The following is a 12730-nucleotide window of genomic DNA, read 5'->3' as shown; positions in this document are numbered from 1 at the left end:
TTATTTGAAAGTTTGATTCAATTCACCAATGATTCAATTAAAAATAAGGTATTAAATCATGTCCTTTTGACCTAGCAATTTTTTCCCTTCATATCAATGTATCTAATGAATATATATGGTTATCGTTATACAGTATGCATTCATCTGCCAATTTAAGTGAATATTTTAGGATGAGTTGAACTTTAATTGAGAAGCGTTTTTCAGTTTTACAACCAGATTCCTTTTCTATGCTTACTATAATACAGTGAACTCCTTAGAATTCATCTCAAAAGATGTTCTGAAAAGCTGCTTTGTTTAGCCTGAGTGGCATTCACTATTCTTCCCACAAAAGCAATAGGAGCAGGCACACTTACTGCCGAAAGTTGAAGAGAGGGGTAGTGACCCAGCCCAATGCTTCTGGGATGCGGCGCTGCTTGTTTGTCTCTGAAGAGCTCCCAGGAGGTGGGAGTGGAATAGCAAAGAGCGTGGCGGTCAGAAGAGTCTCTCGTGGCAGACGATTCATCTGAACTGGAAAACATATCCTGGAAGAGATTACAATAAATTAGCTTAAAATTATAGTTTCACACTTCTGTTTTCAAATGCAATGCTTTGTTGAATTTCCACTATAGAATTTTCATCACAGAAAATAATTATCTCACTAGCTGCTCAGAGCAGTCCCAGAACTAGGGAACCTATGGCCCTACAGATGCTGCTGAATTAAAATTCACACTACATAAACCTCCTAGAAGGGGGTTTCATGAAGCTGTAGCTCAGCAGCTTCTGAATAATCACATATTCCAGACCTTTGCATATTCTGTGATTTCCATTTTACTATACAGTACTAATAGGTACCTAATACTAAAAAAGAGAGTAGCAAAAGGCTTTTTCATGACAATCAGGGTTCAATCAAAATATTCAATTTTGTTCCATATGGCATCAACCTTATGAACTCTCAAGTTTCCTCTTTCTGCTATATACAAAATGGACAGTGATTAATATATAGGTATAGGTATGTCTCTCTCTCTGTGTATGTATGTATGTATATAGCACGTGTATATGTGTGTTATGTATTTGTATGGATTGATATATATTTTCTTTCAGAGCAGGCAACAAAATTTCATTTTTAATGTGTGCATGTCCCCAGTAAAAAGTGACAATAAAGGTTATCTTATCTATCTTATCTTAATCCAATCTTTTATCCATAATTCATCTTTACTAGGTTTATGTTCCCCTTTATCCCCTCCTTCATTCCTTTCTTCATTCAATGGCCATTGGAAAAGATTAGGGAGGCTTAGACAAAATATATGGCAAAGATAATTCATTACTCAAATCTGAATCCTTATAAATGTGAGAGAATACAAATAAATGCCATTTTATCTCTCTTGTCTAGGGAGGGTCTAGGCTACTTCATTACCTCAGAGGATATAGGGAAGCCAAGCCTCATTTGAACTCACTAACTTTTATTGTTATTCCTTGGGTTTCAAAGGGTAAGTAACACCTCAAACAACTGAAATGCAATAAATCAATTAGCACAGGAGATGAAATAATAGTGTAGAGGTGTTAGATCATAGTACACTCAAGTGGCTGGATTTCAGTGCATCATATATCTGACAAATTAGAGTTTCACGGACAATGTTGTGTTCTAATTTTATGATCTCTCTTGTGATTCTGAAGATCATTGTTTGGTGAAGATGCTGAGAAAGTTCAGCATTTCCTAGATAAGGAAATAGTTAAACCTGTTTCAATCTGCCATGTATGCATGTTAGCTAGCAGGTCCCAACCCTAAAGATGTGACAATTGCAAGCAAGTGCTAAAGCAACATGGTCTGTTTTGGCTTCCTTTCAGCAAGCCTAAAGTAAAATAAGTACTTGTACTTTTCCTATTAATTTCTCCCAGTATTCCCCATTTAACATTGTTCTGGAATATAATTCTCCATTGGGTATGCTGGCTAGATAAATCTGGGTGTTACAAGTGTCTAATCTTGGGGGCACTCAGGCTGAGAAAGTCTGCTCTGGGACATTGCAACATATTAAATGGCAGACTGAATTGGATGGGCAGGTATCACAAAAGATGAGCACACTGGTGCATGTGGTGTAACACTTTCTCAAGCCAGCTTTCTCAAAACTTAAGTCTGTCTGACAGACTTAAATTGTGACAAATTATTCTTTCCCTCTTCTACTCTGTTTTGTGCTAGTTAACTATAATGTTTGTATTAATGTATTTAATGTATTAAATCCCTTTATCAAAGAATGTGCAAAGCAAAAGTAGGGCAGTGGTCTGGGACATGCCCACCCAGGCTCCAAATGATATAGATTCTTTGCTAAAACAAGAATATTTCCGGAGAATAGCTGCTGCCAAAGAAGAAGTAGGTCACGCTGAAAGACTATCACTGCTGCAACATCAGTATCTCATCTAAGCTTCTGCTGCACAGCACTGGAAGAGGGGTGAGTGGGGAAAGCATGGTAAGACAACATGAGTTCTTGGCTGAAGTGACTCTTTTCTGGCAGAAAGAAAAAGTTAATTCTTCATATGGAAAAAGGCTAAGAAGAAGAGGAGATTTTTACTATTTAGGATTTTTCTTCTTGAGGCTCAGAGACAAAAGGCTAAATTACTAGGAAAGAAAAAGTTTTGTGTTCTTCTGGGGCAACAATATACAGTGCAATGTTTATATGACAAAGGATTAGCATCTGAACTAGAGATTTCTAATACGCATACTAGAATTTATAATTGTAGGACATGAAGTCTTATATAAAGAACTAAATAGCTGCCTAGCCATTGAAACAAACATGACAATTATCCTCACACTTCACTAAACATTTTGTTATTCAATATACAGTTTAGCAGGATTAAAGAGTTGAAAGCTTTACTTTGCCTTTTCTCAATACTATTATAATCTTACAGGAACTGAATGAATTGAAGGAAGTAATTTGATCACAGCCAGCTCCACAGCTGAATCAAGAGTTAATTTAAGGCTGTGCAAGTTAAGCATTCAACATTATAGCAAATGAACAACTGTGGTATTTCATTTTAAATAAAAAATGATAGTGCTGGTAGTCATTAAGATATCAAGTAGAGAATCACATCCCTCAAACATTTTAAGTGGTGAAAAAAATGCGGAAAACACTATCTCTTTTGCCTAGAAGTCCTGTCTTCAATAACTGACAAGTGATTATTAATGCTGAGAAAATGACATATAGCATATGCTTAGAAATACATTTATTAATGCTACCCAGATATCAGAGGTGAGTTCTACCATATAAAATGGACTTTGTAGCTAAACACCACTGAAACCAAATTCAGATAGGAGGGAATCACCACTGCAAAAAACGTAAGTCCACGTAAGTCCCCTCTATGCCAAATTTCCATATGGAGGTTTCTGGGCTGAATTAAAGAAGGGCAGGGCACACTAACCTCCTTCCAAAGTTTCCATTCCTCCATTCTATACAGCTACCTTAAGAAGAGGTTTTCCAACCGAATCCTAGGCTGATCCTGTAGTATAAGCAAGGCTGGAGGGTAGTCCTGTTCAGGGAAGCCTCATAGTGACCCAAAGACAGTCCAAAGGTGCTATACAAAACTTTTCATGTCTGTAAACCCTTCTGGCAGCTAGCTAGGGGTAGGCAGAAACAGCTACATGGTAGGCGCCTCATTCCAGCTTTTTCGCTCTGGAGTTTAGTCCGTTTTAGTTGCTTGAATAAAGCACTCCTACCAAGAGAAATTTAGGCCACACTTTCCATGGTGGTCTCCAGTGTGTCTTGAGGCTTTCATACTGCCTGTTCTGATGGCCTAATAAAAGTACTAAGTGTTATCTGCAGCTGAACAGTGGGCAGCAAACTTCTTGCTGTCTGAGCTATTTTTGGATCAAGTTCTCTTATCCCCCACCTTGACAACTCCAAAGTGCACTATATATCCACTGGCAGAGACCGTCACAGAAGAAACCTGTCCCTCTCTGTTGCTTTGCAATCCAATATCCCTCGGAAGTTATTTTGTCAGATTCTCAAATGAAGACATCTGCCCTTGGGAAGAACTGTCCAAGCATGCAGGGTTTATTTTGCAGAATCACAAAAGCAGTTAGGGGCAAATTATACTTAGCAGGCCAGTTTGTCACTTCTGCACCATCTGTTTCTCTGTGAGCCTACCCATCCCCTTTCACCAAAACAAAACAAAAACAACCCCCCCCCCCAAAAAAAAACCCTTTTAAAATCAGATTGAAGTTTGCAAACACATCGTGGACATGTGCCAAAAAGCCACTGAAAGCCATGCCTGAAAGCCTCTTTCTTTGTGTTTACATTCCTCCTCTTCCAATATTGCAAGCTAGTTTCCAAGAGATACTTGGTGGGAAAGCCACACATTGGTTACCCATGTAAAAAATAAAAGACCATAGTACAGAAGCCATGGAACAATAGCTTCATTTAAAAGTAATATGTGCTACGTGCTTTGTAAACTTGTTATTGATAGGGGATTTTGGTTATTTGATAATACCTCAATTACTTCAGAGCATGGAAGAGAAACCTCCAGTTTTCAAGCCACATAGGGCCCTCTGATTTTTTATGTTTTTTGTATGTTTTAGAACAATTTTAGATCGTAGCATTGGAATATTAGAAATATAAGTCCCATTGTAGAGTTGCTTCTATTTGTGCCCTCAAAAAGCAGATCTGCAGCACTGTGGAAGCCCTGATGTGGAATAGAAAAATAACAGATAGAAAATAGATAACAATCACCTCCCTATATTGCTTCTCTGCTCATTACATAAAGCAGAATTTTCATTAAAAAGGAGGATAAATAGTAACTATCAGTGCATGAATTTGAGTTCAATGGATGGTTAGGCACTATGTATTTTATAAAGGCTGCTTTGTTTTGCTACTGGATGACATAATGTATTTGACATTGTCTAACTTCAACATTATTATTATTTTGGGGTGGACTAGCCCATTCTAAAGTTAAATTTTGGGGTGGACCAGCTCATTCTAAAATCACCTTGTGTTCTGATGAAGGAAGAAAGTGTTCTGGGATCAAACTGTTTCTGACTATAGGCCAGAAACAGCACTGGCTCTGGCAGATTATCTTTGTCAGGTCTGGAATATACAGCTCTTGGCCCTGTTGGAATTCTCAGAAGGATTTGATAGCACTAATAATGGTATTCTTCTGGAAGATTGATGGTGGATTGCAGTTTTCCAGGGGTTTAGGCCCTGCCTGAGTGAACAACAGTGATAGCAATAGCACTTAGACTTATATACCACTTCATTGTACTTTATAGCATTCTCTGACCGGTTTAGCATATTGCCCCCAACAATCTTGGTCATTTTACCAACCTCGGAAGGCTGGAAGGCTGAGTCAACCTCAATCCCCATCAGAACCGAACTCCAGACTGTGGGTAGAGTTTACCTGCAATATTGCATTCTAATGACTGTGCCGCCAGAACTCCTATAAACACTATTGCACAAGGGGATAGAATAGTTGAGCTTCTGAGTACTCCAATGAGAGATGCCACAGGGCCTGTTTCTATTTCCCCCACTGTATTTAATATACACTATAGAAGAGGTTATCTGCCAGTTTAGGATGAGGCATTGCCAGCCTGAAGCCAGTTTGGCCTAGTGGTTAAAGTACCAAGCTGCAAGACATGAAAATGTGAGTTTTATTTCAGTTTTAGCATTAATCCCACTGGGTGACTAGGCCAGTCACTATCACCCAGCCCCAAGAAGAAAGCAGCAGCAAGCTATTTCTGAAAATGCTGCCAATGCATAGACTTGTTTATGTGGTCACCAGGAATCAAGAATGAGCTGAAGGGATCCTTGTGCGTGCGCGTGCACACCCACACACCCTATCAGTATGTTGATGATTCAGTTATAACTATTCCAATGTTCACTGACATTGTGGGGTTCCTGACACATGGTCTCGAGATTTTAAAAATGGGTTTAGCTTTCTTGGGAGATGCTGGGGACTGGCATACCATATCCTTTACCACTGAGCAGTAGTTGTTACACAGAAAACCATTTTTAAAAAATCCACCCTTTTGTACATTAAGAATGTACACAATCTCTCCCATTTTTATACTTCAAATGGAGATTAAAGAGATGATGCCTTACTGTTGGTCCCAGATGATTAGATGAAAGAAGTACTTGTATACACGAGCTTTTCGGGTTTGCAGAGAGGGGCAAAGCTCCTTTCCCCCATGGATGAGTGAGCAGGAGAGGTAGAAATCTTCATAGCTGTAGAAAGATGGATGGCAATGAAAGTCAGATGAGCAAATTCTCATCATCTCACAATGCAAAACAAAGAAAAGGAAAATGGAGGCTTTCAGAAACATAACTGCAATGCAGAAAAATCAGGAGGTTCACATGAAAAGAAATGTCTCTGATTTATTTCTTGTTCAGCAACTGATTCACAGGTGAGACTTTATTTTATTCCCAAGCCCAGAAATGTCCTATTCAGTTTGGTAACCTTGAAGGGGCAATTAATAAAAGTAAACTCCAGATGGTTCATGTTCGGTCTATAATGTGCCCAAAGATTATTCATGCAACCAGAGGAATCCCCAATTAGTAGAAGACTTTCAGCAATAATTTCCTTTCTCCACCTGAGACTCATTAAAGGCCAAGAAATTTTCAGAAGCCTTGAAAGATCTTTTATCCGAAGTTGGTTTGAGAGAGGGCCATGAGAATTAGAAAGTGTGTTGCCCGGTTAGCATCAGTTCTGTCAATAAATTTCCCTACATTTTTTTTAATTTTAAAAGCTATTATTAGCCACTTTTGTATGTTTGAGATGAAGAGGACAATTAATAATAATACTACACCTACGTTTATAATATCACAGAATTTCCCGTTTCCTCCATACCAAAATAATACTGGTTTTGTTTTGTATGATTGGTTATGTGACATACTAATGAAAATACTGGAGGTCAAGAGACAAATGTCTTCATGCTTTATAAAGCTTTATAAAACTAGCAGCTCCCTCCCTCTCTCCCTGGGTGGGTGGGCACATGTGTGTATGATTAATATGCTTGAGGAAATAACCACTTGAACACCCCCGGGATCGACAAAATCATTAGCAATTGCAACTTTACTCGGAAAACTTACCTCCTGTGACCTTATTTCTAACACCATCAGGTTTTTTTACCTGTTTATCCCATATCCTTGAGAAGGACTTGATAGGTGGATAAAAATGCTAAATCCAATCTAAACATGTGGCTGACTGTATGACAAACCAAAATAATATCCTCTTCCGTTTTCAAGATTCTAAAGTTTATAATCTTTCCTGTTATTCTTAAGAATCCCGAGTCTTTCTTTCTGGCATCTAAACAAAGGGGCATCTTTGGGCACAGAAATTCTACACAACACATTAAATTCAAGTCGTGGCCAGGATTGGGTTGCTTAAAGCAAACCAGTTTTTTTTAACCTAAATTAAGTCACACTTTGAACAGATCCAGATCCCGCGGAAAGATGCCTTATGAGACACTTTTCAGCTCAGATACTTGAACGGAGGAGGAGGAGGAGGAGGAAGACGGCTAGAAAGGGACAATTCTCCCACAGATTTTCACCCCCACAAACAGGGTGTTTCCTGGGTTATCATCTTTTGAGAAATGTTTTCCTACTTCTTCCTCAGCCAGTGGAGGGACATACGCCTTTTAGAATGCCATCACAGGGTGCTCTGTCAGAGGGCCAGCCCTGTGACAGGTGCCGAGCGATGATGCTAGGAGGGCTTACTGAGTAACAAAGGTCAGGACAGGCTTGGATTTCCCAGGCTACTGCTTTTGTTCAGAGTCACTCATTCAGTGGAATACATTAAGGATGGAACAAAAGCAAGAGGTTCCCGGAGGGAGGGCAGCTAACTTCGACAACCTCCTCCCACGTGTTCCTTCTGCTGGGGAGGTGGATTACTCCCAGGCACTGCTTCCCTGTTTTTATTGGAATGAAAACACATGAGCAAAGAGTGTTTACAAAGAAGCATCCACCCCCACCCCCCACACTTCGTATTGTCTCTATATCCATTAGGTGAGTCCCCTCCACTAGCAGTCTTGGCTGAAGAGGAGAAGCCCAGGCTGAGAAACAGCTATCTGTCACTGTCTCTAGAGCCTATCCCCAGAATGAGGGTGCCTGTGGACTATGCTAGTGGAGTATCCCAGGGAGTTTCCAGAACAAGATTTGCAGGAGAACAAAGAATCTAGTATATAGCTCTTAGTTGCTCATCTGACCAACTAGCCTCTTTCTTTCAAGGGGAATAGACCCTATTTAAAGGTACGTTTAACAGCTTGTCATGGGGAAGGGAGCAGAATATGTACTATTAAATATATACAGTTCTCTTATGGATGCTGTCTTTGATTTCTACCCCGCAATAGCAAAAATGAACACTGGTGATTTTCATAGAAAACAGTATTCTACAATTCTGGTTATTTTATTAGATTTATATCTCATGCAACATTCAAGCCAACTTAGAACAATTAAAAAGAAATCTACAAAACATAAAAGCATGACAATACAATTAACTTAAGATCAGTATCATTATCATTAAAATCAATTTAGTTAAAAACTAAAAACTTAATAGTAGAAATGTGTTTTTGGCATTCTTTTTAAAACTGGGAAAAGGGACCAAAGATATTTCCTTGGGGACACATTCCATAGCTTGGGAACCACGAGAGATGCCCTCTCTCATATGCCAGAAAGGACTGTCTGTTGATACAATTGACTGGCCACTTCAAAGTGGGATTGAAGCATCCCCATATCCCTCCAACAGCTGTAGACTTGTACATTATTATTTTATTATTCCATTTCATCTTTTTCGCAATCCCCTTTCCACTGTTATCCATGTGATGCAGACAAAGCTAAAAGGCACTTTGTGGCCCAAGGTCACCCAGCAAGACTCCTCATTTGAAGGTGGGCTTAAAGATTGATGTCTCCAACCTAGTCCCTAGGTCTAGCTTAAAATGCTATTGTCCTTTGACAAACATTGCCAAGTTTCTATAAAAAATATGTTCTTACTTACCTTGTAGCCCAGGTGATGGGTATACGATGAGTAGCATAGACTGTGAAAGACAGCGAACAGGAAAGCAGTCGGGCCTCTTGGGAGAATGCATGCTTTCTGTTCCCATGTACCACTGTCTGGAAGTCTGCATTAAAAGTATTGCAATAGAGCTCCACCAGATCCAAGATAGAGGCTGTCAAAGCTTCTACAATTTTCTCTGTTGGAGAGAGGATTTTATTTAGATATTGTTAGAATTCAGAAAAAAATTGCATAAAAAATTAAAAACATTTGGAAATAACAAATAAATTGTTTACTTGCTTACTTGTATTGCTTCACATAACATGGTTTATTTTTGGTTTAGCACGTCTGAATCCTGCAACTGTCATTGAAGGCAGTTTGTTTTTTGCTTAATATTTAAGCAAACTCAGCCAAGTATGTTTTTTTAGGCAAGCTGGTTAAAGAAACCATGTCTTATCAGAGTGTGCGAAATTAGTCTAAGAGTATTCATGTTGACTCCTGATTCATCTTTACCCAACTCATGGCTTCCAAAAGACAATTTCTCATATCTTAAGTAACACATCCTAATGATTTGTTGTGAAAAGAGGCTGCCCTCTTTTCTGCCTGTAATTGTTTGACTAATGTCCATATTATCACTTACAGTTAACATCTATATAAAAAACAGTTTTGCTAGGCCACAAAAAAAATCAAATGAACAAGGAAGCAAACAACAACAACAAGAACAAAAGCAAGGGCAATGCCAAATTCTTTAACACTGAACTGAACACTACTCTTTTCTTCCCTGAAATGCTCCTTTTCTATAAAGCTGTGATGTGTCTAATGTTCAAAACAAGCCAGTATTCATAAGGCTTGCCCTATGGGTGAAAACTGAATCTAGTTCAATTGAGAAAATGGTAGAAGTTTTAACCAATATCACAGTATCACTGCTTTTGATTAAAAAAAAAACAACTTTTAATAAGAATTCTTATTTCAAAGAACTCTCATATCGCTCAGATTCGGGCCGGATTGGACTCCGACTGGGCAGAGTCTGACGACGGGGAATCGAGCGGTCTTGGGAATATTATTTGGGAAGAATTTGATCCTGTGACTCCGGAAGAAGTGGACAGGATCATGGGGAGGCTGAGTTCCACCACTTGTTCCACCACTTTACTGGACCCGTGCCCCTCCTGGCTGGTTTATCCAGCACGGGAGGGGACACGAGGCTGGCTCCAGGCAGTGATAACTGCTTCTTTGAGAGAGGGCAGCTTCCCCGCTGCCTTGAAGGAGGCGGTGGTGAGGCCCCTCCTCAAGAAGCCTGCCCTTTGACCCAGCTATTTTAAATAACTATCGTCCGGTCTCCAACCTTCGCTTTTTGGCGAAGGTTGTTGAGAGTGTGGTGGCGCATCAACTCCCTCTGTTCCTGGAGGAAGCGGATTATCTGGACCCTTACCAATCGGGCTTTAGGCCCGGGTACAGCACGGAGATGGCATTGGTTGCACTGATGAACGATCTCTGGCGGGCTCGGGACAGGGGTTGCTCCTCTGTCCTAGTCCTATTAGACCTCTCAGCGGCTTTTGATACCATCGACCATGGTATCTTACTGCGGCGCCTCAGGGGGTTGGGAGTGGGTGGCACTGTTTTACAGTGGTTCTCCTCCTACCTTCTGGGTCGTTCGCAGTCGGTGTTGACAGGGGGGCAGAGGTCGGCCTCGAGGCCTCTCGTTTGTGGAGTCCCTCAGGGGTCGGTCCTCTCGCCTCTCCTGTTCAACATCTATATGAAGCCGCTGGGCGAGATCATTCGTGGTTTTGGGGTGGGGTATCATCAGTACGCTGATGATACCCAGCTTTTTATTTCCACCCCAGATCAACTCAGTGATGCCCTCTCCGTGATGTCCCGTTGCCTGGAGGCGGTGAGGGTCTGGATGGGGAGGAACAGGCTTCGTCTAAATCCCGACAAGACCGAGTGGCTGTGCGTATTGGCATCTCGGGTTGTCCATTCTATTCCATCTTTATCTATAGGGGGTGAGGTGTTACCCCCCGTAGATAGGGCTCGCAACTTGGGTGTCCTCCTTGATTCACAGCTCAATTTTGAAGATCATATAGGAGCTGTGACTAGGGGGGGCTTTTGCCCAGGTTCGCCTGGTGTGCCACTTGCGGCCCTGTTTGGACCGGGATGCCCTTCGCACAGTCACTCATGCGCTCGTGACCTCTCGGATAGACTACTGCAACGCTCTCTACATGGGGCTGCCCTTGAATACCACTCGGAGGCTCCAGCTGGTGCAGAATGCAGCCGCGCAAGTTGTGATGGGGGTCTCCCGATACTCCCATGTAACACCTCTGCTCTGCGAGCTGCATTGGCTTCCAGTTGTCTTCCGAGTGAGATTCAAGGTGCTGGTGATGACCTATAAAGCCCTAAATGGCATGGGTCCGGGTTATTTACGGGAGCACCTCTTGCCGGCGTTAACTTCCCATCGCCCTGTGCGCTCCCACAGAGAGGGCCTCCTCAGGGTGCCGTCGGTCAGGTAATGTCAACTGGCAGCTCCCAGGGGGAGAGCATTCTCTGTGGGCGCGCCTGCCCTCTGGAATCAGCTTCCAGTTGAGCTTCGGATGGCTCCCGACCTTCACTCGTTTCGCCGCAACCTGAAGACTTGGTTGTTTGAACAGGCCGGCCTGGACTGAAGGATTGGATTTTAGAGTTTAAATTTTAAAAATTTTAAATTTTAGAATGTATTTATTACTTAGGGCTATTGATTTAATTTTATTTTAATTTTTATACTTTGTGTGTTGTTAGCGTTTTAATTGCCCTGTACACCACCCCGAGTCCTTGGAGAGGGGCGGTATATAAATCTAATAAAATAAATAAATAAAATAAATATTATAACTAACAAACATCGCCTCACAAAGGTATAATTAGCATTTTTTGAGAATCTTCCACTATTGTTTTCTATGACCAAGATAAATCAGCTGTCCAAAGAGCTTGCTCAAAGGAATTTTCCATTTTATGTACTCATTCTAAACAAAAACTCAAAGGACTCCGAAAATTAATATACACCATGATTGTTGTTGATATCACTGTTGTTGCTTTTTGTTGTTATAGGAAACAACATATTAAAAACTCCAGAATTCACAAATTAGAGAGGAAATTTTTACCTCTGTTCTCCCTCATGGCCAAAACATTTGGATCCTGTTCAGAAAGGAAAAACAAAATTGAAAATAGTTAATGTTAATGAGTCAACCACCTTATATACAGTACACAGACATGTTTCAGTTCCGAAAACAACCCATGAGGTAATGAGGAATCCTAACTGAGTTTATTCATTAAATCCTCATAGCAAATAGTTAGGTTCACTCATCCTACTGTTTTGCTCCAATGTTAAGTGGATCTTTTTATTCTCAATGCTAAAATTCTACAACTTAAGGTCCTCCAGATGGACCAACTCCCAGAATTCTTAGCAACAACTAAGAGGGCTGGGGATTTACATACGGAAATCTACATATCTGGAAGAACATTGCTAAAATTATTTATCTACAGAGTTTGGCTTGATTCTTTACCCATTTATGCAACTGAGGCAGGCTCGCAGTTTGACTTGTCAATGTAAACTCAGAGATAATTTCTAATGTCTTAAGTAAGCATATTTCCAGATACATTTTTTAATTATCTCCTGGGAAATGGGTATTTCTTTTGATCAGATTATTGTCCATAAGCTCAAAAAGGTTCAGACTGGAAATGCTACTTTTTAAATAGATCCTCTATGAGGGTCTGCCTCAAGTTCCATTTGTTCTTCTAATGCTAATGGCTTAAA

The 12730-nt window shown here is 40.5% G+C and overlaps 1 protein-coding gene across 1 annotated transcript in view; it reads right to left on the bottom strand.

Moving 5' to 3' along the window:
• The window catches only part of PIK3C2B (phosphatidylinositol-4-phosphate 3-kinase catalytic subunit type 2 beta), a 100083-nt gene that overhangs the window by 35588 nt on the left and 51765 nt on the right, over positions 1-12730 (bottom strand). Inside the window, exons 10-13 of the mRNA XM_081322261.1 lie at positions 12078-12111; positions 8953-9148; positions 6063-6185; positions 354-521 (exon numbers count right to left, since the gene is read on the bottom strand). Of these exons, the coding sequence (XP_081178387.1) occupies positions 354-521; positions 6063-6185; positions 8953-9148; positions 12078-12111 (521 nt within the window). The remainder of the gene's footprint in view (positions 1-353; positions 522-6062; positions 6186-8952; positions 9149-12077; positions 12112-12730) is intronic.

This window comes from Vipera berus (assembly GCF_964194415.1).
Source record: "Vipera berus genome assembly, chromosome: 3".
NCBI lineage: Eukaryota > Metazoa > Chordata > Lepidosauria > Squamata > Viperidae > Vipera > Vipera berus.
This window is presented reverse-complemented; position numbering and strand designations above follow the sequence as displayed.